Here is a 26,080-nt window from a genome sequence, read left to right on the forward strand (position 1 = left end):
TACAGCAATAAAACTTGTATTACAGTTGCAAAAAAGCAGCACAATTTAGGGCGCACTTATTCCTTCAATCTTCGGTTTCATCAAATGAAGGTTAATTCTTTGGTGCTGAATGTTGCTTGCATCATGTGATATTTGCACTGTAACCTCATCAAAAACCTTCAACAAGACGCCGTTGGCAACAATCTCACATGCGTCTTCATTGTACTCCAGGTTGCTAGTGCCAACCGCGTTGCCTTGGTGATCGCGGTCAAGGAAAACGGTTCCTTCCAGCCCGTACTTGGGAATTAATACCTGAACCGCGTTCTTTCGGACCACGATAATAAATCCCTGCTCGTCCACCATTTTGCCACGAAAGAACATCTGGGTATGCAGAGCGACCGAAGCGCGTTGAGCATACTGCGCCATCCTGTGTCTGAAATTCAAGTTGTTGCAGATCTGCTGGATTTCTTGTTTGTTGAGGAGATCCGAAAAAGTGGAATCTGCACCGATGCTTGCGGCCAGAAGCCTATGGACCATAATGTCTGAATAGCGACGAATAGGAGATGTAAAATGGGTGTATATTGGTGCAGCCAAACCGTAATGCCTAAAATCAGATTCAAGGCCACTGCAAAAATACACAGCTTGGTACATACACCGTGTTGCAAGGATCCGCAACAGCACAGAAATGTATGGATGGACATTTTCTGCTGGTTTTTCAGCTTCGTCCAAAGACAAAGCAAGCTCCCTTGATGTGTTGATGCTTAGTTCCAGTCCTCTAGTCCTTGCTGCATTGACAAGGACATCAAAATTGGACTTTGGTGGTTCTGGATGTCGCCGCAAAACTGCACAATCAGAAAACTCTTTTTGTATTTTTTCAGCCACAGAGCAATTGGCGAGCAACATAAATTCTTCGACCATCGAGTTTGTGTCTCTAAGTTTCTTGGTTTCTAAATCAATAGGATCATGTGTTTCGCTATCAACATGAAAACGAACTTCTGGCGAAGACAGACTTAGGGCACCATTGAGCGTTCTTCTTGCCTTCAGAATCTTTGCTAATTTATTTAGCCCCCTCAGTCCTATTGTGACATCATCATTCTGTGTTGCATCATCAATTAGCATTTGTGCTTGAGCATATGTCATAGAGGCTTTGGACCTAATCACAGATTTGCAAAACCTTGTGCTAATGATTTCAGCATTGTGATTCATAACCCAAATGCAGGAAAATGCCAAGCGGTCTCCATCGTCGCGGAGAGAACACAAGTTTGATGATAAAAGCTCTGGAACCATATCAATTCTCTTGTCACATAAATAAACTGTTGTACCACGGCTTCGTGCCTCTATATCTAAGGCAGTTCCTGGTCTAATAAAATGTGTTACATCTGCGATATGAACACCAACTTCTAAATTTCCATCTGTCCACTCACGAAGATGTAAGCAATCGTCAATATCTGTGCAACCTGGAGGATCAACGCTACATATAGGAAGACCTCTTAAATCTTCCCGTTTCCGCAGTTCCTCATCTGGAATAGACCAGTTTGCTGAAGGTAAACAATTCAACACCGCTTGTGAAAATGGCTCATGTGCTACGTCATGCTCAAGAAGAAGCACTTTGTTCTCTGTGTCCTTGTCTCCGATTTCACCGAGCGCTTTTACAAAATGTCCTTGAGGATATTTTGAAAACCGCGGCCAAGAATCAATCGCCACGACGATGCGTTGACCAATCAGCAATTTAGCTTGTCTTGTTTCAATCCTAATCCTGGGTATTCGTCGCTCTGCTGGTGTAAACAGATGCCGAGTCATGTCAGGACTTCCAAAGCTTTCCAGAATTCCACAATAAGACCGCCAACTTCGCTTGATAATTCCCACCACTTTTCCTGTTGGTATGCCATGTTTCTTTTTCAAATCCTCTGCATGAGACTCACTAATTTCCGCTCCAGGTTGCACAGAAACATCCAAGATAACATCACTCGGCAATGACCACTGATTCTCAGGTAGCATTTCCACAGCTACAATGTCTTCATTTACAGCACGATTTAGGTGCATGCGACCTTGAATTAAAATCTCCTTGCTACCTTCACCCTGAGGTAGCACCTTGCCTTCAAGATAGTTCTGACGGCTGATATTAAGTTTACCCTGCTTAAACCTTCCAGATTTGATGCCCGTTTGGAGCTGTGAAAGTTTAAGGTGTTCTGGATAGGAAATTGATTTGTCTACCTCCATTGCTTCATCCGCTTTAGCAAGTTTATCAAGAAGCTCTGGAAAGCCAACAATGTTGCGGACATAATCTTCAACAGTTACTGCAAGCAAGCCTTCTTTTTTAGCCAAGTCACAGTTAGCTTTATCATTGGTCAAAAGCACAGCCTTCTGGTTTCTTTCAGATAAGCATTCATTATAAAACTGGGTTGCAACGCGAATAAACCGATCGTTATAATCATTACTTGATTCTTTAGGTCTCCGCTCACACCATGTATCGATGGAATGCTCATTGGTAAACACATGAAATTTTTTATCCTTATTCTGAGTAATAGTCCTCAGACGCTTGTAGATCGGTGCTGATCGGTGCTTAGTTTCTCTCATCACTGTTTGCAGTATGATCACATTTCTCATGCATGAATGCTCCAAAACATCCATTTGTTTTAGAACCACATTTGTATCCGGTATAATGTAATGCTCAGAAGAAATCAGGTCATTCTCTAGCATTGGATGATCATCCAAATCAACACCGTTAAGCCCGTTGTCAATGTCATCCCGTAGATAGTGCTCTCGAACAATTTTCAGGATTTTGCCCGACCTGGTTTTTACCATTAACACTTTCGATTTCAGCATTTTGTGTAATTGTTGTCTGCAAAAATAAATCTGTAAATATGCAGACAATCTTCTTTCTCAAACACACCTAACATCAGATTTGCTCACAAACTTAACCCAATGTCAAAATTTATTAAGGCAAAATTACGCCCATGTAACAATAACCCCAGAGGTAAAAGCTCTTTGACAATTGGTTTTTATCGTTCAGTTTTAAGTAAAAACAAACTCGACAGGACAAGGAATAAAGAATGCTCTTAAATATATAAAACCACAACCAAGAATATAGGCTACATCATGTCAGAACTCTAATTACTGACAATGTACATTATAATTAAGCTATTGCTGCCAGGCATAGTATCAAGTTTTATAGAGCTCAAAAATACATTTGCCAGAATAGCTCTATAAACTTAATGTACATTATGTTACTTCACCAGTCAAGTGTGGTTAAAAGTAACATTAACAACAGATCAAGTATTAGCAAGCCCAACTATTAAAACTTACTTTAATGATTGGAAATAAAAACAGACTTAAAAAAGTCTACATCCATTACAATTTACAACACACATGGCAACTTGGCAAGTAGAAAACGCCCATAGAAATATAAAACAACCAAGGTAACATTTTGCATTTTATAAATTAATTAAACTCGTTTAAAATAAAGTCTATTAGCAAACAACCACATATGACGTTTGCAATTTATTACAACAGTTTTAGGACAGGTACATATACTAAATTAAGATAAATCAAGACATTCTCAACTCAACCGTATAAATACCTTGATATCACGGGGTAGTTTATGGGACACCCCCTAATGTAAAAGCAATGTTTTTACAAGTGTCTGTGTGAAAATAGATGGGGAAATCACCTTTAAATGCTAGGGGGTGCACGTTGCTAGGGGTCCAAAGGCAACCCACTGTCCCATTTCAACATTCTCAACGTTAATCTTAGGACCCTGCACTTATATTTTCTTTGCTGTATCAATGAATGAAAGGCACCTTTGGATGCAGAAAATATAACGCCTGTACCGACGCCAAGTTATGTTTTTGTGTAATTTAGTGCGCAATAACTTGTGTTTGGTGCAAGGGTTTCTAATAAATAACATCCGTAACATTAAACGTTGGTCACTAAAAATAAATACCTTAGCCAGTGTAACGGACAGTAACGCTCCCCAATGGCAAGAACTTTTCCCGCCGTTGTAACCCGTGACCTATACGTTCATTGTGACGACATAACTGCCAACTTTATGTGCGTCCTGCTTTCTCGGTTTTTTGTCTCTGCACGTGTAGCCCAGTCATTGTTTCAGCAGTATCTAAGTCTGTGGTGTTGTATTAAACTTTGCTGAGTTGGATAATTTTATGTTATATAAGGTAAATTGTTTGGACTGTTTGTAATTGTGACGTTTTGATTCTATTTAAATAAGGTGGTCAAAAATCCGTTTTAAATCACTGAAAATAAAGTGCATCTGAAACCGGCTATCTTATTCTGCCAGTCAAGAGACTGAAAGGTAGAATTAGCACACTGCTTGAATTCTACAGCCAGGGTTGCACAACCTGAGGCCGTATGGACACATGCGGGGGCCAGTCTGCAGAGTATGGCAGCTGCACGTGCGATTGTTTTTGAAAAAATTTTTTGGGTTTGCACGCGAAAATTTTGCACCAAAGGCATTTAATTGGCCTGTCTTGACCTCTTTTACTTGCTGTGCGCCTGCTAAAATTGGCCTTACATGCGAACTTACGGGTCGTGCACGCGGGGACATGTAGGTCCTGCATGCGCGAGATCTCGTCGGGAACTGCCATGTTCTGCAGACTGGTGCGGGGGTGCATCTAAAATATACAGGATCACTTGGATCGCTTGGATCGCTTGGTGCATTATTATCACCACTTGGTGCACCGTTATAACACTTGGTGCACCTTAAGATCACTTGGTGCACCTTTATTTTGGATTGTGCGCATAATGGTGGTCATGGAATAAATAAAACTCTTTTGCTAATAATGTAGCCTTTAAAATCTGGTTTGAATTGGCCCATAGTCTACATATTGTTTGCCAAAAACCAACATAACAGTGCAGAAAGAGTTGGGGTCAGCTACATGTTATAACCATGTATGGTTCAAGCTGATCCATTTTTCTTGCAATGCTTTGACTTGTTCTGTTTACTGTGAATTATTACGAATACTTATGGGGGCTGTAAACAAAGAAAAAACAAAATAAATGAATTGTTAAAAAAGAGACATCATAGACAATTAAGACAAATTGTCAGATCTTTCAGCTAATTCAATGGATAAAGTAAAAATCTATCTGACTTTTAGACACCAGTAGATGGGATATTCTATGAAAAATTCTCCATTTTTACATCAATAATATATATATATATATATACCAGTGGTCTGCAACCACCGGTCTGTGGCTTGGTACCGGTCTGCGACAAGTTCATTACCAGTCCGTATATTTTTTAAGGTTAAATGCTTTAAAATATTTTTCTCATGTATCCCAGGGATAATATACTAGTTTCTGCATTTTCATTGTTAAATATTTGTAGTTTTTCGAGGGCCGGTCTGCGATAAAATTTCAGTTTCAAAAACGGTCTGCAGTAGAGAAAGGTTGCCAACCCCTGATATAAATAAAAACAGAGGGATAAGTGGTATGGTCTTTATAGAAAAATGGTTGTGCAACCTCGCCTTAGTCACACAAACAAGAAACAAAACATGAATAATCTTTTTGTTAGTCGCAAGATAATAAAATGCTTAATGGATATTTCATCTCAGTAGTGTTGGACAAGCTTTATACTGCATAAACTTTACGTACCACGCAGTGTTTAGTACCACCCCTAACAAACTGGAGGAAACACATATATACATTGGTTTGGTTTGGACAGGATAAGACATTGCATTTAGAGGCTAAGCATTGCATTGATTTCACATATTATTGGAGTACTGTCCATGAATTGCAGGCAATGGTTGTGTATATTCTAGTGGCTTAGTGTGTGCGCATGCCCTGAAGTTTTTGTTTATCAAAGTCCGAAAATGATAAGCTGCAGACAGTGAACACTGTTTCGACCTATAAGATCACATTAGTGCAGCTGGTGACGAAAGATTAAAACAGTGTGCACTGTCTGCAGCTTATCATTTACTGGCTCGATGCTTTGACATCCCATATTGTTATTTTAACAAATATTTATCCAATAAGTCAAGTGGCATCTTAGCTATTTATGGTACTGATATCACAGAAAGTCCTTGTGTCAGCTGTTTTGGGAGATATAATGCTTTGAATTCAATTTTTTTTGTTCACTTTAACAGAATGCAAAAATAGGTTTGTTTTAAAATTCTGTGCAAACACAAGTTTGACATGGGGATTCAGATAAAGTTCTGTTACAACACTTTTACCAATCTGCTTCATGGAAGAGTGAGGAAACTTTATAAACTCCAAGATAGTTATTACCTGAAAGCTTGCAAGTACGTTTTAGTTGAACTAATATCGCAAAGTGAGATTAAACAGGAAGATGAAGATATTAAAAAGAATTTAAATGATTTGCATTTAAAACTTTCAAGTGTTCAACTTCAACTTGCAAGCTTATCTCAGAATGAAGATGGATTTAATCAACTTGCATTTTTTCAAAGTTTAATATTGTTGAAAGCATCCAGTGTGGGTAAAACTGCTAGTACAGATTTGTGTACAATCAGCAATAAGGTTTTGAAGTTTACCAAAGCAGAACTTCAGAATGTAAACCTGAATAAGTTTGCGAACATAATTGAAATACAGCTCATGGATTTGTTAAAATCTCTCCAAAGTAATTTCGTCCATCTTTCTGAACTTGCAATTGATGATGCAAAAAGGGCAGAATTTTTATTTTCTGTCCATAAAGCAAAAAGAGATGAATACAACTGTATAATTATCTCCATTTTGGAAAAGTGTATTGAAGTTCTTGGTAGGCCACCTTGTCAATATGCACTTGTAGGAAGGAGGTCAATGATTGCTTCAAAGCTTATCAATCCTTATTCAGATCTTCAAAATTGTTTTGTTCTGAAAACCCCAGAAGTCAAAGGTGACAGACAACTAATAAAAACATATTTTAAAAACTTGTCACTTATTTTACATGTGGTTTTGTGCTTGAGTGAAGCTGTTGTATTGCCCAAAACATTAGTTACAAGGGTTTTAAATGATTTTTTGAGATGCAAAACAACCAACTATCTTCCCATTATTTTTCTTGGCCCAACAATGCAACAAAGATTGGTTGACGATCAAATAAATCTCCCACCTCCAATGTTGACATACGAAAACTTTGAAAACTATTCTGTTTTACAGCCATTTCACAGCCAGAATCAATGCAATGAACCTGCCGTTAACAAAGATGTGGTTTTTCTATCTGGTGATGAAGCATTATTCACAAAACTTCAGGCAATGCAAGAGCAAACTTTGCCATTTAAAGATGAAATTGAAGATGATTGGAATGCAATTACATCATTGACAAGTCGCAAGCTGAGAAGAGATGAAAATAATGTTGACTTAAACTATTTGATGTTATCCAGAGCTCGAAGATGCAAAGCAGCTGTTGACCAGCAGCTGTTGACCAGTGAGATCAATACTATAGATGACAACATAGCATCATGTCTTGAATTTATAAAAGTTGTAGCTCTTAATGTCCAGTTGAAGATGGATAGTTATTTGTTGGTTGGTTCAAATGAATCTGTGCCATCATTTGTTGAAATTGTAGGAACAGAAAATGCTGTTAAGTTCCTCAAATGTGTTTTGACAATATATGAAAATGACAAGTGTTGGAAGAATGTGTTTGCACCTCTTGCTTATTATGAGCTGGGATTATTTGAAGAAGCTATTGCTGGCTGCAAGCAGTTGTCAGAAAACTGTGATGATGGTGATGACCCTTGGTTAAAAAACATAGTTTTTTATTCCCTTGTTCATTTAAGAAATCCCAAAGCTGTTGACTTGCTTGTGGATATGGATTTAGATGAGCCATTTGTCAACCTGCTAGGTATGTTATTGCATTGTAAAAGTGTTGGATGTTTTATTCTTAAATGTGCAGTCAGGTTTGCCTTTCATTTTTAATACCCTGTCTTTTAATAGTTGGGAATAACTTTTTTTACTTGAATGACATACTGATACTTGAATGACATACTGATACTTGAATGACATACTGATACTTGAATGACATACTGATACTTGAATGACACACTGATGAAGCTGTTGGGGCAATATATAAAAATAAATATATATCACTATTTTAACAGTAATGATGTCATGTTTTTATGAACTTCTTTATGTTAAATCATTTCCTAGGCAGTCCTTATAATATGTGTAGTTGGGAACATAAACATAATGCTTGTACATGCAATGCTGTTTAATTGTTATTACGCTGATTGCAAATTTGAGTTTAGTGTACCCTAAATTAAAAATGTAGCTTATCATTGGTTTATCTTCCGTTTATACACATGGTTTTTAGATTTTTGCAAACAAATAGTTCTAAAGTTTTAGATTAACAGAATCGTTTCTTCATTGTAATTGAAATTAATTTTGTTTCAGATGCAATTTTGGTTTGTCGAGATTTTCAACTCAATTTTGGAAGCACTTGGCAAGATGAGCATGCTGAAAAAATTTTCGAAAAAGAAAATGAAATTTTGCAACATGTCAAAAGTCTTCACAAAGACAATGGGTCCAGGCAAAAGTTTTACTTATTGCAGGAGACATGCTTTGATCAGATATTGCAGTTTGAGAAAGCGTTGAAAATCTTTGAGGCCACCGGAATTTTGATGGGTGTTCTGCTTAACCTAGATATGCCCCCGGATTTTGGAATTTCTTGTCTAAAATACAAGTTCCTTTCAGATCTTGATAAAAAAGTCTGCTATAAATTTGCGGGTAGAATGCTTTATTTGCTGCATGTTTTAAACAAGTTTCCGAATCGATTTAGCTTAGCAATCGCAATTGGCAATTTTGCATTGGCTAAAGCTTGCTTTGCATTGCAGTTTTATGTGGATGCTCTTACTTACTTCGATGAAGCTCGGAGAATTTGGCAAAATAATGGATTTGTTGAAAGAACTGTGTTGTGTTATAGAATGCAAGGTCTGGTGACATACCTGAATAAAGAGTTTTCACGATCTATGGAGCTCTACAGAAAAGCAATGGCCATTGAAAGTACAAAAAGAAACAGAGAAAAAGGAACCCTACATGAAGCTACTGTTTTTACTACCATGGCACACTGTTGTCATATGCTGGGTGACATATATGAGATGGAAGTTTACACAAATAAAGTCAAGGAAATTAACTCAATAAACTATGGCAGTAAATTTGTTTTGCTAACTGTGAGTTGTCAAATGCTGATTGGACGTTCCTTTTATGATGAACTTGAATTTGAAGTAGCTCAGAAATTGTATGAAGATTCTATAGATACAGTTTTTCATCTACCAGACTTTAAAGATCATCAGCCATTTTATTACTTCAACAAATGGAGGCTGGGTTGTTGTTTATGCCGACAGTCAAGGTTTTCAGAAGCTCTTAACCTTTTTGAACTCTCCCTAAGAAGCAATATGTTTGTCAGCAGAACACAAAGCACAGTTGCCTTATGGTATGGGACTTGCTTAAACAGAATGCAACAGTATCATGAAGCATTGAAGTATTTGGAAGAGTTTTATGTCATAAGAACAACAATGGTTAGTGAAGATTTAATGACTGATCCTGTTGCCTTTGATTATTTTACAACACATGGATTTGCCACCTGTGTGATTGGGAGGTACAAAGAATCTCTTGAAAGTTATGACAAACTCAAGACCATTCTTTTGCAAAGACAAGCCGAACATCCCAAGTCGAGGTATGAAGTCCGCATTGCTTCATGTCAATTTCATTCCGCCAAAGTTTACTATAGGCTAGGTAATTATGAGAAAGCAAGAGAAATTACTTTGCTGTACCTCAACATTTTGCAAAGAGATGAATACAAAGAAGAAAACCAGAAAGATCAAAACGACATCTTTGTTCGTGGATGCTCGAAAGAAATTGCTTTTTGTCACAAACTGCTTGGTCAGTGTTATTACGCTGAGTCACAGTTTGCAGAAGCTGCTAAAGAGTTTAAGTGTGAAATGAACATACGTGAACAGATAACAGAGAAGGCTATTATGGATAATGGACTGGCATGGTGCAAATTTAACTTAGGAAAATGCTACTTTGGGCTTAGGCAGCATAGATTAGCTGCAGAGCAATTTGAAGTGGCAATTGAAATTTGGAAATACTGTGATGTGAACCATCTAAAATCTGTAAGAAAAATTATAAGATGTGCGTGGTGGATAAAAAAATCTAGATCAGTTGCTAATCGCTCCAATTCCCAATGGGGAAAAGAGCAAAGACTATGAAACCTGTGTTTTTTCAGTTACACATATCTTCAAAACTTTATCTTCAAAAGTAAGCTTGTTTTGTATGTAATTTGAAAACTGTGATAGTTTACCTGACTGTATTATATCTTGTTTGTAGGCTGTCTTGCTGTGAATATTTAAGTGTATCTCACGGATTATTTTGTAAACATGTCAGATTTGAAGTAAAGAATGACTGGCTGTAAAACAACAATCCTTGAAATCTTTATTGTTTTTGGTGTTATTTTTTAAGTTTTTGTTGTGCAATTGTACGTTTTGCTGCATGATTGAGATTTAATTATGGGTCCCCTTCCCTGAAGGGGACACATATTGTTTTTGTCCGTATTTTTTTTTTCTTTTTTTCTTTTTTCTGTCTAACGCTGGTTTGTGAGACGCATTTGGTCAAGAAAGAGTGCTTCAAATTTATTCAAATTTGGACATATGTTAGATATTAATCCAAACTTGGTCCACCTGAAGTTTGACCCCAAATTACCCAGCGGTTCACCCACAGGCCCCCGAAACGTAAAATTTTTAACGCTGGTTTGTAACGCTTGTTTAGTGAAGAAAGCGTGCTTCAAATTTATTGAAATTTGGACATATGTTAGATATTAATCCAAACTGGGTCCACCAGAAGTTTGATCCCAAATTACCCAGCGGTTCACCCACAGGCCCCCGAAACGTAAAATTTTTAATGCTAGTTTGTAACGCTCGTTTAGTAAAGAAAGAGTGCTTCAAATTTATTGAAATTTGGACATATGTTAGATATAAATCTGAACTTGGTCCACCTGAAGTTTGACCCCGAATGACCCAGCGACACACCCACAGGCCCCCGAAACGTAAATGTGTCTAACGCTCATTTGGTCAAGAAAGACACTGTAGGCAGAAGTCCCAAGAGAGTACGTTTACGAATAATAGGGCAGAGCGGGAGGGCTCAGCTTGACGTTGGACAGACGTTTTACGAGACGTCTTTTCGGTGATTAGAAATCAGCTGTTTTGCACAGCAATGCTATGTCGTTTTATTAAGTTATCACTCACATTTTCAGTTTTGACAAAGGTTTCACACCTATGACGTGATTTAAACCTAATAAGCGTGCTTTGGTTTCGTATATGTCAAGCAAAACTTTCTTAAACAAACTAAATATGAAAAAATAAACTTGACTTTTTTGCAAGATAAAAGTTTTTTTTAAATGCTTAGTGTCAGGTTGGCCGCTGCATGACCACGGGTTACTTAAGGTCAATTAGTAGGTATTACTAACACAGTTCAGAACTTTCTTACGTCATAACGTAGCGTTTTTTTTTTTTGAATCAAATACTCAAGGCATGTATATATTAGGTCAAACGGTGTTGTTGAACACCAAGGACGGCGTGTTATTGAAAACGGTGTCAAAAGGTCAAACAGTCGTTTGGTGTGTACACCCTAAAGGTTACTACAGGTCAATGGTACTCGTTTGCGAAACAAAGTTAAATGAAAAACTCGTTTTGCGAAACAAAGTTAAATGAAAAGTTATGTATACACTTGCAGCAAATCGCTTTTTTATTGTCTGTAACACAACTGTTACAGATTTCTAGAAAAAAATTGTGTTTAAAACCCGACCTTGGACGACAATATCTGGGTCAAAGCAAGAGATTAAATTGAAAGTATTTGTTTCGTTCTTTTTTATTGTTTTTGTAATTATACGACAATAATAGTGCAAAAAAATACAAACAAAATTTTTTTATTGTTGGGTTAATGCTTTCTAAAAATTTGTCCTTAAGAATTAAAAAATCACCGCAACATTTGTTTACCATAAATCCGCAAAAACACGCGTGTGGGGACCCATCAGTTTTGTTTACAAAAACAATCATATGTGTAGATCAAATGATATGTATAGTAAATTGGTAAATATCGTATAGAATATATAAAATGGAAGTATATCAGAAAGCCACCATTCTAGTCTTATCTGTTTCTGTGACAGCTAAGACCTATTTCATAGATTGTTTTGTGAACAAATGCGTTGCAATTGATTGGCTGTAAAACAACAATCCTTAAATCTTCATCCTTTTTTGGTGTTTTTTAAAAAGTGTTTTTTTGTGCAATTAGAAGTTTCACCGCATAGTTGAGATTTAATATTATTCATTACTGTGAATGGTTGGATTTGTTTCGGAGATTGTTTTGTAAAATCTTTATGTGCATAGCCATGTTGATATTGTTACAGTTGTTAGTTAATGCTTGGTGTGATTCTAGTTTTACCGAAATTAATTTACATGATATTAAGTTTGTTTCTTTGACAAAGAATTCTTGTTGACAGGAATGAGTATGCGAAAAATGTAAGCTGCCTAATCTAAGTCGAATGTCAAAACCTTCAAACAACAATCAACAGTAATGGTGAAATTTTTCTTGGTTACAAAGCACCACTATGGTTGACTGATAGAGTGGCAAAAAGTGGACATGCCATATTCTATTCCATCCACTGTCGATAAAAAATGCATGAGGTAAATTTATTTTCAAATTTGTACTTTTTTCAAAAGTATCGATGGCTAAACACATTACGATAGAACCCTTTTTTTTCTTATTTAATATGCAATAAAATACATTCCATATGCAGTTTTAGATTCACTGTAAAAATGTCTTTTTTAGTGTTTGAAAGAATTGACTTAACTTTGTATTTTTCTGCCCAACAGGATGCTCCTCACAATTGGATTTGATAAAAAATAAATGCTGTTACCAATCAACAAGTAGTACAACTATTACCTTTGAAAAAGCTGGCAGGAATATTTGCTGGGTGAGTGACAAAATACCTCCATCTAACTCTAACAATTTGAAAATAGCAAAAGCAACAACATTTAAAGCAAAAATACATAAAAAATTGTATCATACAACCCCGGGCCCAAAGCCATTCTACTGAATCCAATTATAATGGACATGACATATTTATTGATGTGTGTGCCATGTTCACTGGTCTGCGGGAATGCTTTAGTGCTAGGGATGCGCCGAGCCAGAACCCGAGTACTCGGTACCGAGCATCGCTATTTTTGATGCTCGGTGCTCGGCCGAGCAGTTGCACAAACTGACCCGAGCATTATATTTGCATATTCATGCCCTGCTAACCTAGGTAACTAGTGTTCGAAAGGGTGTCTATGAACAAAAACAAATGATTTTTCAAATGTATTAGATTGTGGAAAAACGTGTATTTCTGAGGCCTGTAACAGCTTAATACACCGCTGGTGACGTAAGAGGCCTTGTAGAGCTAAAAGGTAGAAAGGGGATTTTTTGTGACGTCATAATGCACCGAGCGTGCTCGGCCGAGCACCGAGCATTAACGTGAGATGCTCGGTGCTCGACTTAACAGAGAATTTCCAATTTTGGCCCATCCCTATTCAGTGCTGTTCATCTTAGGTGATAAAGAAACTTAATGTAACTTGCTAGAAAAATTATTATTGTTCTTTTATGTACAACTATTGCACTTTTTAGGGAGGTTGAAACCTGAGAGACTGTGGAGAAAAAAATTCCCCCTTTCGAAGAGAAACAACCCACATGTGCGGCCCTCGATCCAATTTGGACGTTTGTAATTGGCCCTACAGTAACAAAGGTTGCCCACCCCTGGCGTAAACATTGTATATAGTCTGGAACTTTATATGCTGTCGTGTGTCTTTGGCGTTTCAAGGAGAATTTCTGCATCCTTTAAGATGATGGCTAATATGGGACCCAATACAAAACAAGCATAGGAAATATAATAATGTTTTAAAATAGGTTATGCAACAACAAAATCTGCTAAGCCACACTTCTAGTTTGTTTTTGTCATCGTATTTCATTGTCATTGCTAAGGTCTTGTCAATCTTCTTTGGGGTTGAATGTTTTTTTTAATTTGAATGCAGATTTCCTTGCTATATGACATAAACATAACATATAGTGTGGAACTTTTTAAATGCTGTCGTGTGTCTTTGGCATTTCAAGGGGACTTTATGCGTCCTATTGCCAACTTTTCGACTGAGCTATGCTAATTAAACGACATTTGCGCTATGTGTATTTTGTTATTTATCCTTTATTGTATTAGTCCATTCATTTCGATGGAGTTCTCGATTATTTTATTTAAAATAATTCATGTTTTACAACTTAGCGTTTGCTATAGATTTATAAGTCTTAAACAAATTTAAATGAAGTAGGCAGTTATATACCTGTACAGACTGCTTTTAAAATGTTAATTGCCAGGATGTCTGAAGTTGGTTATATGTTTAGTGACCCTAATGGCACAAAATTTAACGTCGTTGGTAAAGGAAAACGAACCATAACAGCGTTTAAATAGGGTTTAAGGTTATAGCAAGTTAGCAACTCGTAATAATTGTCAAGGAGGCAAATTGCTTTAGAATTTTGATTCTGGTGAAACTGAAATAAAGTATCGTTTTAGGTAGTTTACCAGCTAAGGGCATGAGGGGTAATTCCCCTCTTATGCGAATAAACACCATTGGGAAAGTCAGTTGATATTGATGCACTGAAGAACACAAAGGCTTTGGGCCTATTTTTGTATTTAATGGCATAGAAAGGGGGATACGCAATATTGGTCCCTATGGGCACTTTTAAAGCGTGTTTAGTTCAGTTGTTACAATAGTTGAAACTTTACAAACACAAACCTAATAACTTTACGAGTTTACGTCGCTTGTTTGTTGAGCTGAAACAAATGCTAATTGTTTGGTTTAATTAAGGATATGTATCAACATAAATAAATCGCAGAAGCTTATAACACTTTTGTGGTGTATCAGCTCCGCAAATGAAGTTTTTTGTTATTACTATTGGATTTATTAATGATGACTTACATTTTTCCTCTACATAAACAATGGAGTTATGCACAGACGCACTCGGAAGAAGGAATACTGCAAAAGTAAGTTTGCATTAATTATCATCATTGTTAACCAAGTATTTTGTTCTTCATGAGTAGTGAAACAAAGCAAACTGTAGTATTGAGCCATGACCCAATCTGCAGAATACTGCAGTTCCCGGCGAGATCTCGGACGTGGACTGCTATATATAAGCTATTGCTGCCAGGCATAATGTCAAATTTATAAAGCTCTTCTGGCAAATGTATTTTTATACCGAAGTTATATTCCCTTCATCAGGGTAAGGGTGGACTGCTATAGTGGCTTAAATGCATATGATTAACAAGGCCAGATGGTATTTTGTGCTAAATTGCAATCACAAACAATTGGCGTGCATTTTTTCAAAACAACTTGCTTATACAGCTATCATGCTCTGCAGACTGGGTATTGGGTGCGCACGACTCATTAGAATTTGTTAATAACTACAAGTTTTCCAGAATTCTTTCAATTTGCTAACACTGTAGTTATTTGTGATACATTACATTCATTATTTCTTGTAATGTTAATTTTTTATGTAAAAAAAAACTAAATTAGAACAACCTCCATTGACTGTCATCACATCTGCCTGTGGTTAGCTTTTATCACCATCTCAAATTGGAAGATTCTCAGCAACGTTTTTTTTACAGAAATTAAATTTGGAGCACCAATACATTATGTTGACAGCACTAACCTTAGCAATTATAATACCAAAATGTTGTATTGTTGAACAGACAAAAATAACTTTGACTGTTTTCTTCTGGCAAAGACTTTTCATTCATAAACTATTAGGGGCCAGTGACTTGGTGATCCAGAATTTCTAAGCATTTCTCGTAGCTCTTTATAGCATCATCATACTTTAACTTATAGAAGCATTGGCCAACTGAGAATTGGTATTTATTTTGATGTTATTGAGACAAAATAGGTTTGAGCCACGGAGAAAGCCCTTATTTTGAAATACATCCAAGGCCTCTTGATAATGCTGCAGGTTTAAAATAGCAGCGACCAAAGTCAAATAACAAATCAAAACAACAAGTGCTTGACCTTCACATATTTGTTTGTATGAGCAAAGCTTTGAACATAGTATTAAAATCTTCATTTTTTATCTCTAGCTTTTCTAAACTTTGTAGATATTTAAAATTTCTCAGTTCTTGCAGTCTCGGTTTACCTAAACCACTTAAACTTTTTTATTTTTCGTACTTGTTCGTTGCATATTAAATCTTTTTCCGCCAGGATGATACAAATTGCACTGAGCAAATGCAAGTAGTGAAGACAGTGAAACATCAATGCATTAGAGCAGTGGTTCTCAACTGGTGGTCCATGATGATGCTTTGGGTGGCCCACAGGGCATTAATTATATTTGGTGATAAACTTTAATTATTGGCATATAATTTACTGAACAGTCAGTATAATAAAGTTTATTCAAGTTGTTGGGTAATTATTGTTAGCTGTCAGTTGTTTGATATCACTCCTCGAAATTCTGTATTAAAGGGATATATTTCAAGCTACTATGCTTGTTGTAGATGCTTTCCATATCCTTACTTAACAATGACTGGTACATGATATTCATTTAATTATGGGTCCCCTTCCCTGAAGGGGACACATATTGTTTTTGTCTATATTTTTTTTTTCTTTTTTTCTTTTTTCTTTTTTCTTTTTTTCTTTCTAACGCAGATTTGTTCCCACGTTTTGGTCAAGAAAGAATGGTTCAAACTTTTTCAAATTTACACACATTAAAGATATTGGTCTAAAGATGGTCCATGTAAATTTTGACCCTGTTTGATCCCCCGGTTCACCCACAGCCCCCCAAAACGTGAAATTTTTAGCGCGGCTATTGTTCCCACGTTTTGGTCTAGAAAGAATGGTTCAAACTTTTTCAAATTTACACACATTGCAGATATTGGTCTAAAGATGGTCCATGTGAATTTTGACCCCGTATGACCCAGAGGTTCACCCATAGGCCCCCGAAACATAAATGTGTCTAACGCCCGTTTGGTCAAGAAAGACACTGTAGGCAGAAGTACCAAGAGAGTAACTCACTGGTTTACGATAGCGGGAGGGCTCAGCTTGACGTCGGACAGACGTTTTACGACTTGTCGTTTCAGTGATTAGAAATCAGCTGTTTTGCACAGCAATGCTATGTCGTTTTATTAAGTGGTCACTCACATTTTCAGTTTTGGCGAAAGTTTTACACCTATGACGTGATTTAAACCTAATAACCGTGCTTCGGTTTTGTATATGTCAAGAAAAACTTTGTTAATAAAAGTTAAGATGAAAAAATTAACTTGAGTTTTGCCAAATAAATGTTTTTTAAAATGCTCGTTGTCAGGTTGGCTGCCGCATGATCATGGGTTACTTAAGGTCAACTAGTCGGTATTACAAACACAGCTCAGAACTTTCTTCATAACGTAGCGTTTTTTTTGACAATCAATTAAGGAGTCAATACTCAAGGCATGTATAAATTAGGCTTAACAGTATTGTTGAACACGAATGACGGTGTGCTATTGAAAACGGTGTCAAAAGGTCAAACAGTCGTTTGGCGTGTGCACCCTGAGAGGTTACTACTGGTCAATGGTACTCGTTTTGCGAAACAAAGTTAAATGAAAAACAATTTGTTATGTATACACTTGTAGCAAATTGCTTTTTAATTTACAGTGTCTGTAACACAACTGTTACAGCTTTCTAAAAAAATTGTGTTCAAAACCCGACCTTGGAGGACTATATCTGGGTCAAAGCAAGAGATTAGATTTAAGTCTTTGTTACGTTTTTTTAATTTTGTAATTACATGACAATAATAGTGCAAAAAGAATACGAACAATTTTTTTTTATTGTTGGGTTAATGCTTTCTAAAAATTTGTCCTTAAGAATGTAAAAATCACCGCAACATTTGTTTACTGTAAATCCGCACAAACGCGCGTGTTGGGACCCATCAGTTTTTGTTTACAAAAACAATCGTATGTGTAGATCAAATGATGTGTATAGTTAATTGGTAAATATCGTATAGAATATATAAAATGGAAGTATATCAGAAAGCCACTCTTCTAGTTGAACTGGTGGTCCATGGTCTGAAATGAGTTGAGAACCACTGCATTAGAGTAACCAAACACAAATGGAAATGTGGTCAAGATATTTGAAAAAAACTGGAAATCTAATAAATGACAATCATGATTTAACATGTATAATACATTGTGTAAGAAATTAATACAGTTTTTTATTTAGTATTTTATTTAATTCCACGGACTCATAAATATCAGGTTAGCTTTATTTGCTTGTTCTGTTTATCTTTCTGCTGGTAATCTCATTGTACTGTGTACATTAGCCTGAATGGTTCGGCTGTTTTTCTGGAAATTGGTTATAAAAACATCATATATTTACCATTGCTTTGGTTGTGAGAAAACAAATCGTGTAGATATAAATACCCGGCCATAGTAACATTTTGTTTAGAGTCTGGAATATTCACAGTGCTCAACAAAACCTTCACACTTGGATTCAATTTCAATGGAATCACCACAATTTTCATTTAATTTTTTTTGTTCTTTTAAATTCTTTACCACTTAAACATGCCTATGATGTAATAACAATGTGGACCAGAAATTTTAAAGCCTGGTCAGAATAAATGTACTTCGGCTTTTTTCTAGTTTGACTTTCCTAATAAGTAATGGCACAGTATGAATACCTTGTGATGTGTTGAGAAACAAACACAGGAATTTCAATACAGTAATGGAATTAGTGTTGTGTAACAACTGTTGTGTATATGGCAAATGCTGTATGTTGTTAACCATTAGGTAAAGTGTATCATTTATAAATTACAAGTACATAGGAAAGCACCCTTTATGTATCTTACTTTTTAACTTGTTGCTTAATCTTTTTGCAGTATTTTTTTATTTTTTGAAGGACACTTTGCTGACCTTATGTATAATATGAGCAAAACATCATCAATACCCTGCAACAAAACAACATAAGATGAATAATCACTGTGTTTGTCATAGGACAACAATACACACAGGTGAGACTTTAGTTTCGACTCAGTTATGTTGACATTAGAGTTTATTAAGTCCATGTATGTGCTGTGAGTTAAGCTCTTTGTGTTTTAGCAAATATTTACTTACAATATTAAGTGGCATCGCGGCCTTTGTTTTAGGGATAGTAAAAAAACTTTTGTGTTAGTTGTGAAATTTATTGGTGTTACAGTCCTCTTATTGTTTTGAGCTATTTTTTGAAATCATCACTTGCCGTCAAATGCGTCTGGTGTGAATCTTGCTTTAGTTTGAAATCATTCACCAAGCATAATAAGATGGAAGTTCAGCTGAAGTTCTGCTACAACACTTTTACCAATCTACTTCACGGGAGGGTGAGAAAATTTTATGAACTCCAAGAAAGTTATTACCTAAAAGCTTGCAAGTATGTTTTACTTGAACTAATATCACATTATGAGATAACATCTGCACAAAACGAAGATTTTAAATCGGTCTTAAGCGACTTGTATTTGAAACTTTCAAGTGTTCAACTTGAACTTGCAAGCTTAGCCAAGAATAAAGATGGATTGGTTCAACTTTTATTTCTTCAAAGTTTAATTTTGTTGAAAGCATCCTGTATGGGTAAAACTGCCAGTACAGATTTGCATAGTATCGGCAAAAATATTTTGAAGTTTGCCAATGCAGAAAGACAGGATGAAAACTTGAATGAGGTTGCAAACACAGTCCAAGTACAACTCATAACGATGATAAAATCATTTGAAGCTAAATTAAGTAATCTTTCTTTTGGTGAAAACGAAAATGGAGATTCTTTATTTGCTCTGCTTAAAGCAAGAAAACTTGAATACACATCAATAGTTACCTCCATTTTGGAAAAGTGTTTTGAGATTTTAGGTCGGCCGCCTTGTCAATATGCATTAGTGGGAGAGAGGTCAATGATTGCTTTGAAACTTATCAATCCTTATTCAGATCTTCAAAATTTGTTTGTTCTAGAAACCCCAGAAGTTAAAGGCCACAGACAACTAATAAAAACATATTTTAAGAACTTGTCACTTATTTTTCATGTGGTTTTGTGCTTGGGTGATGCTGTTGTTTTGCCCAAAACTTTTGTCACAGGGGTTCTAAATGATTTATTGGATGGCCAAGTATATAACTACCTTCCTATTCAGTTTCTTAAACCAACAAGGCAACTAGACATGTTCGCAGACCAACTAAATCTCCCACCACCTATGTTAACATTCGAAAACTTTAAGAACCATTCTCCTTTAAATTATCGATGCAATGAACCTGCCGTTAACAAAGATGTGGTTTTTCTATCTGGTGATGAAGCATTATTCACAAAACTTGAGGCAATGCAAGAGCAAACTTTACCATTTAATAAGGAACTTAAAGATGATTGGAATGCAATTACATCATTGACAAGTCGCAAATACAGAAGGAGTGTAAAAAATATTGACTTAAATTATTTGATGTTATCCAGAGCTCGAAGATGCAAAGCAGCTGTTGACCAGATTTGTGAGATCAATACTATAGATGACAACATAGCATCCTGTCTTGAACTTATAAGTCTTGTAGCTGTTAATGTCCAGTTGAAGATGGATAGTTATTTGTTTGTTGGCTCAAATGAATCTGTGCCATCATTTGTTGAAATTGTGGGAACAGAAAATGCTGTCAAGTACCTCAAATGTGTTTTGACAATATATGACTTGGTGCTTGAACAAAATGACAAATGTTGGAAGAATGTGTTTGCACCTCTTGCTTATTATGAGCTGGGATTATTTAAAAAAGCTATTGCTGGCTGCAAGCAGTTGTCAGAAAACTGTGATGATGGTGATGAACTTTGGTTGAAAAACATAGTTTTTTATTCCCTCGTTCACTTAAAAAGTCCCAAAGCTGTTGACTTGCTTCTGGATATGGATTTGGAAACGCCATTTGTCAACCTTCTAGGTATGCTAATTTGTTTATTTTTACATTATAAAGTACCAATTACTTGACAACAGCTTGAATTTACCTGTTAAACACGTACAGGTCTTTTTACTAAAATCAATACCTTTTTAACTTTAATTCAAATGTAAGTAACATATGTTTTTGTACATAATTAGGAATAGGTTTTGATTGGTTACTTGACAAGCTTATTTTATCATACGCTCTTGTCATATACTTGTTTCCAAATAAAGATAACTACAGTGCATTCAGCCTTCATTCACCAATTATCTACTTTTTTGACTTAATGTGTTGTATTTTGGTCTGAGCATAGCTGAAGTGCTTTGCCACTGAAGCGCAGTTTAAGTTCAAGTTTTCAACTATTATTTCAGTGTAATGTTGTGCAGCAGTATTAGACTGGTTGATTGTCCTAATGCAGTTGTTAGCAACCTTTAAATGCCATTTGCTGATTTTTTGCCGTGTTAAAAACATAATCACTTTGTATGCCAACCCTTTTTGTGTGTAATAATGATATATGCCAGCTGTTATGTATATTAAACCAAAACTGGATAATTCTTACTTTCAGACTGGGTTTTTAGGTATTTACATCATAGTATGTATTTTAATAGTTCAAAATTTAAAAAGTACATAAATAGGAACTTCTAAATCACATGGTGTGCCATGAATAATCACCTTTCAGGCAATTAATGGTCACCTTGCATGCTAACCTCGCCACTTATGCCAGGGGTTGCTGACCGCTGTTCTAGTGCATTTGTGTTGCCATGTTTCATTTTACCCAATAAAATAAACAAAAGTTTTAGCTGAAATGATTTTAGTAATGTTCCACCAAAAATAACTGTGCGTTTTTTTGTAGATTCTATCCCCATTTCTTGCAAAATTAGTTTAATTTTGTGGTCATTTCTTTCATCAAGCAAATTAAGTAATAATCCCTATGTCAATTATGTGTGTTATAGTATCTTATCATATAAGTAATACACAAACACAATACACTATTACAGACAAAACTTATTTGTTTGTGTTTATATTCTAGATGCAAGTTTAGCAATTCATCGTGCACTGGTTGATGCCGAATGTCATTATATACAAGAAGACAAAGTTAAACTGTTGGTCGTGAAAGGAAAATGTTTTAAGTGGATGAAAAAACATTTGGATAAAGACTATTGGCTGGACCATATGGGCAAATATTTTCTGGAAACCAATTTTGATCACATTCAGCAGTTTCACAGATCTTTTATTATTTTTGAAGCAACAAGTGAAATGGCAGGCCCATTGCAAAACATTCATGTACCTAGGGATTTGCGAATTTCTGGTTTTAGATACAAACCAAAAATATTTTCTAAAGAGATGGACAGATTTGAAGTGAATATGATGCATAATCTAGAAACAGCAATTTCCGTCATGCAGAAGTCTCCAAACCGTTTTAGCTTATCTATAGCAGCCGGCAATTTTGCTTTAGCAAAAGCTTTTATGGAACTGGGCATGAATAATCATGCTTATGCTTATTTTGGAAAAGCACGAAAAATCTGGCAGACTTATAGATTCAAGAACTCAGTTGCACTGTGTTATTTAATGCAAGGCTTAGCAAAATATCAACAGCAGCAATACTCACAATCTTTGGATTGTTATAAAAAGGCATTAGGTGTGCAAAATGCTGAAACTAATCCACTTTTTCAGGTTAATTGTTTGACTATGATGGCTCATTGTTGCGACTTTCTAGCTGTAATTAAAGATGACTCGAACTTTCTTTATGAGATGGAACTTCATGCAAATAAAGTTAAACATATTAACGCAGCGAACTATGGCAGTGAATTTGTTTTGCTTCATGTCAGTTGCCAAATGTTAATTGGACGTTCGTTCTACAGTGAACAAGAATTTGAAATAGCACAGAAGTATTATGAAGATTCTATAGATGAAATAGCCAGGCTACCAGATTTTGAGGAGCATAAAAAGTTCTACTACTTCTGTATTTTTCGGCTGGGCTGCTGTTTCTGTCGACAGTCATTGTTTAGAAAGGCGCTCGAGCTTTATGAGTGCTCTCTGAGAAGTGGTGTATTTGAAAGCAGTGAGTCAAAATCTATAGCATTGTGGACTGCCACCTGTCTAAAATGCATGCGTCGCTTTGCTGATGCAGCAAAATATTACGGAGAATACTTGGATTTGTTGCAGGACAGTAATGAAAAAACAGCAGAGGACGATGAAATGGTTCAGCGCTATCAGGACATTGGTTTCACTTGTTTTCGAATGGGTGCCTACAAAGAGGCTCTAGAATGCTATGAAAAGCAACTTGCAATTTTGAAAAAACTGCAAAATGAAATTGAGCATGAACCAGATTCCAGTGTAGACAATAAATCTGATGATAGTGATAATGACGACGGAGATGATTATGAATTTGATATTGCTGTCTGTTATTTCCAAATGGCCAAGGCATACTATGAAATGGGAAACTACAAAAAAGCGAGGGAATTGACTTTACTTGACAAAGGCATTCTGGAAACAGACAAAGAGGAAAATTAGAAGGAAATTGCTGATTGCCACAAACTGCTTGGTCAGTGTCATTACGCTGAATCACAGTTTGTTGAAGCTGCTCAGGAGTTTCAATGTGAATTAGAAATCCGTGAACAAATAACACAGAAAATTGAGTTAGACCATTCCATGGCATGGTGCAGGTTTAACTTGGGAAAATGCTTCTTTGGACAGAAACAGCACAAGTCAGCTGTAGAAAATTTTGAAGTGGCATATAAAATATGGGAATTTTGCCATGAAACGCAACACACATCAGAGAGAAAGCTCTCAAAATGTCGGTGGTGGCTTGAAAAATCTCAATCTGCTTTATAGGTGTAAGTGGGGCTACAAAATATCAGAATTTGTTGTAAACATAATAAAAAAGTAACAAAATACAGACAAACTATGAACTATATTGTAAATCAAAAGTACCAAACTCTGGTCTGTCATGGGTTACAACAATGTATGGATAACTGCATTCTAAAACCATAAAAAAATGTAGTAATAAATAATGTCATTATATGGCTTTTTCTTGTAGCAATTTTATGTAACCCCAAATGGCAATCTTAAGCTGGTACATACATTTTATCCCGTATATTTCCCAAGTTGGTCATGCTAGATTTGTGCTTAGTGAATGCAGCAATTAAATCAAGCTGTTTTTAATGGGATTTTAAAATGAATATGTGTTTGTTTGTTTTTTGTATTTTTTTTACAAAATCTAATTTCAAATTTTTAGCTCCGTTGGTTATGACAACTTTATGCATTTTTGTTTGCTATTTTTACATGTAATTAAACGCCCAATCTGAAAATAGCGAGGCAGTTTAGGGAAAGAAGTATTAATACAAATTGTTGCCATCAGAATAACTATTGTGGTGTAGCTTTTTGTAAAAACAACAAATCTTTTTACCATTGTGAGATTGTTTTGTGTTTGCTATATTTGTTTTACAAAATAATTACCATGTTATATCTTAGGAGGCTTTATTAATACATAATCTTTTGTGTTTCAGAACTTCACCAATAAAAGTACAGACATGTAAATGCAAGATGCTTTAGTTGCACAGTCTGTAAACAACACCTGGACTGCATGAAGGCTTTGCAAGCTTGTTAGCCCCTATGCTGTTCGAAGTGAATCTTTTGAATGCTGCTCGCTCAAGAGAGGCTGCAATGGAGTTTATAATACGCATGAGCGAGTTTAACACGGTCCACCAACTTCAGCCGGATGAAACTAATTGAACATCAGTTGGAAAAGTTTGGTAAAATAAGCTTTTGTCTGTTTTCTTTGCAGTTAATCTTTTTTTAGGCTGTTAAAAAAAGTAAAACTTAATTAAACTTCATTGTTTCAATAAACGAAATTGTGCAAACAACAGCACAAAATGATAATATTACAATTTGAATTTCGAAAAAGTAAAGGCCCAATACCTAATAAGTTTGTTTAACGTTGAATTTTTCTGTAGTATTTATCTACTTACTGTTTACAGAGGCATGGATGGGTATAAAGTCTTGTTGAAGCAATTTAGTATAATTTTACAGCTATTAGGTTTTTATATTCATGAATTTGTGTGATATTACTGTTTTCTTTAAATTACTTACCTACTTCACTGGAAAAAAATTAACAATTAAAACTGCAAAACACTAAATAAAGTATTATTTTCAGCCGGTTTATCTATAGATTTTCTCTTGGTTATTGCTATGTCTGATTAGTTGTTATTGTTCTTTTATATACAGCAACTTTTTGCACTTTTCAGGCCTTCGAGGTTGAAAAGGCTGTGGAGAAAAAAAATCCACCTTTCGAAGAGAAACAACCCAAAAGAATAAAATAACTGTTTGTCAGTATCTTGGTTTGAATCAGCACTGCAGATTTATTCTTGCCTTGTGGTTATGGCGTAAACTTTATATATAGTCTGGAACTTTATATGTTGTCGTGTGTCTTCGTCGTTGCAGGGGGTATAATGATTAAAGTGTTGTTTTACCAAAGTTACGACTTAGCTATGCTGAAACGCTGTGACTTTTTTCGTTGTTTTTGTTATTTGTCTTTTATTGTATTAGTCCATTCGTTTCGAGAGAGATCTCGATTATTTTCATTCAAAATAATTTTCGCATACACAATGGCGTTGGTCCAAATGGTTTTAATCATATTAGTTTAGACAAGTGGTTCTTAACCAGGGCCCTTTCTTCCGGGGGGGGCGCAGGTGTAGAATCACCAAAAACATCCACTAAAAGCTGTTTTCTTTTTCAAAAAGCGCATCATTAGGTGTGTGTAACAAATAACTTTATTCCCTAATTTAATCGACTATTTTACTTTATGTTGAGGTTTTTCACGATTATGGATTCTTGTTTACTCTGTTGGACCTGTTTAAAGACGAAAGTCTTTTTCACGATTGCCACCTTTTGTACAGTCCTGATTAAGTTAAACTACTCTCACCCGCACGCTTGCAGTGTTCTTATTTATACTAGCACAAACTTCTGAATGTTATTTTTTTTACCGAACACAAGTTGTTTTCACGAAAACATTTTCTACTTGAAGTGGTGTAGTCTTGTACATGTGTTGCTAATTATTGCATTGCCTTTGTCCTGGAACCAGTTAACTGCTGCTGTTTGTTTGTTGTTGCAGGACTATCATAGATTAAACCATCCTTCTGTCTTCATAGAAAACGGCTGTGCTGACAACGAGCTATTCAAATTTGAATTATTCATTGCAATATT

The 26,080-nt window shown here is 35.7% G+C and overlaps 3 protein-coding genes across 8 annotated transcripts; 2 read left to right on the forward strand and 1 right to left on the reverse strand.

Moving 5' to 3' along the window:
- Window positions 1–4,276, reverse strand: LOC145218802 (exosome complex exonuclease RRP44-like). 2 transcript variants are annotated; one of them, XM_080086206.1, is made up of 2 exons: window positions 3,923–4,276; window positions 1–2,821 (listed from the first exon to the last, which is right to left on the reverse strand). In XM_080086206.1, exon 2 carries the CDS (start codon window positions 2,803–2,805, stop codon window positions 46–48), a length of 2,760 nt encoding a protein of 919 aa, XP_079942332.1. In that variant the 5' UTR covers window positions 2,806–2,821; window positions 3,923–4,276; the 3' UTR covers window positions 1–45. The 2 variants fall into 2 exon arrangements, with proteins under 2 accessions (XP_079942332.1, XP_079942331.1); XM_080086205.1 differs by lacking the exon at window positions 3,923–4,276 and adding an exon at window positions 3,286–3,362.
- A 1,762-nt stretch (window positions 4,277–6,038) lies between these two features.
- On the forward strand, window positions 6,039–14,136 carry LOC145217853 (uncharacterized). Of its 3 annotated transcripts, none has more exons than XM_080085195.1 (5): window positions 6,039–7,768; window positions 8,317–10,182; window positions 12,419–12,602; window positions 12,792–12,892; window positions 13,582–14,136. In XM_080085195.1, the coding sequence occupies exons 1-2, from the start codon at window positions 6,127–6,129 to the stop codon at window positions 10,131–10,133; spliced, it is 3,459 nt and encodes a 1,152-aa protein (XP_079941321.1). In that variant the 5' UTR covers window positions 6,039–6,126; the 3' UTR covers window positions 10,134–10,182; window positions 12,419–12,602; window positions 12,792–12,892; window positions 13,582–14,136. The 3 variants fall into 3 exon arrangements, with proteins under 3 accessions (XP_079941321.1, XP_079941320.1, XP_079941322.1); XM_080085196.1 differs by having other exon boundaries at window positions 6,758–6,823; window positions 7,084–7,768; window positions 8,317–12,602; XM_080085194.1 differs by having other exon boundaries at window positions 8,317–12,602.
- A 596-nt stretch (window positions 14,137–14,732) lies between these two features.
- Window positions 14,733–25,483, forward strand: LOC145217855 (uncharacterized). Of its 3 annotated transcripts, none has more exons than XM_080085198.1 (4): window positions 14,733–14,986; window positions 18,852–18,963; window positions 19,167–20,878; window positions 21,906–24,352. In XM_080085198.1, the coding sequence occupies exons 3-4, from the start codon at window positions 19,252–19,254 to the stop codon at window positions 23,387–23,389; spliced, it is 3,111 nt and encodes a 1,036-aa protein (XP_079941324.1). In that variant the 5' UTR covers window positions 14,733–14,986; window positions 18,852–18,963; window positions 19,167–19,251; the 3' UTR covers window positions 23,390–24,352. The 3 variants fall into 3 exon arrangements, 2 of the variants coding, with proteins under 2 accessions (XP_079941324.1, XP_079941323.1); XM_080085197.1 differs by having other exon boundaries at window positions 14,734–14,986; window positions 19,224–20,878; XR_013857509.1 differs by lacking the exons at window positions 19,167–20,878; window positions 21,906–24,352 and adding exons at window positions 24,385–24,630; window positions 25,123–25,483 and having other exon boundaries at window positions 14,751–14,986.
- Window positions 25,484–26,080: the final 597 nt, after the last annotated feature.

The sequence above is a fragment of the Phallusia mammillata genome, chromosome 3 (genome assembly GCF_965637545.1).
Source record: "Phallusia mammillata chromosome 3, kaPhaMamm4.hap1.1, whole genome shotgun sequence".
Classification (NCBI taxonomy): Eukaryota; Metazoa; Chordata; class Ascidiacea; order Phlebobranchia; family Ascidiidae; genus Phallusia; species Phallusia mammillata.